Below are 881 nucleotides of genomic sequence, written 5' to 3'. Positions count from 1 at the left end.
CACACACACACACACACACACACACACACACACACTCACACACAAAATTACAGTAGTCTTTATGTGGTCTGTTTTGAATGTGTGTAGATTTGCCCCATCTGATGTTATATTCCCAAACTGAATCTTCATCAGCCACTGTAGAACAGTAGTCTGTTGAGCTCTGTGCTTAAGAGTGATTGTTGATATGAAGTTTATGTTGACATTTTACACAAATGAAGTCCTCCACTACATTCACCAAAGACCAGTTGAGATCCATTTCCACAACAGTTGTGTCCTCCTTCTAGGGAGGAGTCAATGCAAAACTCAGATATCTTCGACCTCTACATATCTGACTGCAGAGAGGAGGACAGAGGACAGTGGACACACAGTTTAGCATGATGGACTATAGGACAGGACTGCTGCTGTTAACTATCTGCTGGGCAGGTGAAGATTTTCATTGATCTTACATAAAATCTTTCTTTAAAAGGTATCCAGTTTACAACACGTGACTGTTTTCTTATTTGTCTCAACAGGTGTTGAAGGTCAGACTCTGACAGAGTCTGAACCAGCAAATAAAAGGCCTGGAGAATCCCACAAATTGACCTGTACAGTCTCTGGATTTTCACTCAGTGGCTACAGGATGGCCTGGGTCAGACAGGCTCCTGGAAAAGGACTGGAGTGGCTTGCCTGGATTGATAGCGGTAGTGGCAGCAGCAAATACTACTCTCAGTCAGTTCAAGGCCGGTTCACCATCTCCAGAGACAACAGCAGACAGCAGCTGTATCTGCAGATGAACAGTCTGAAGAATGAAGATTCTGCTGTTTATTATTGTGCTCGAGACACACAGTGACTGAAGCTGGTTGAGCAGCTGTACAAAAACCTACAGTTCCAAAATCACCTCG

The 881-nt window shown here is 43.8% G+C and overlaps 1 gene segment (V, D, J or C); it reads left to right on the top strand.

Annotated features, from left to right (window-relative positions):
- Window positions 1-353: 353 nt before the first annotated feature.
- On the top strand, window positions 354-829 carry LOC121939671. The segment is given in 2 exon segments: window positions 354-423; window positions 513-829. Coding segments are annotated over 2 exon segments (366 nt in total).
- The last annotated feature ends 52 nt before the right edge of the window (window positions 830-881 follow it).

The sequence above is a fragment of the Plectropomus leopardus genome, unplaced genomic scaffold, assembly GCF_008729295.1.
Source record: "Plectropomus leopardus isolate mb unplaced genomic scaffold, YSFRI_Pleo_2.0 unplaced_scaffold55795, whole genome shotgun sequence".
In the NCBI taxonomy this organism is placed as follows: Eukaryota; Metazoa; Chordata; class Actinopteri; order Perciformes; family Serranidae; genus Plectropomus; species Plectropomus leopardus.
The sequence above is the reverse complement of the archived record's forward strand: the minus strand, read 5'-3'. Positions and strand labels throughout refer to the sequence as shown.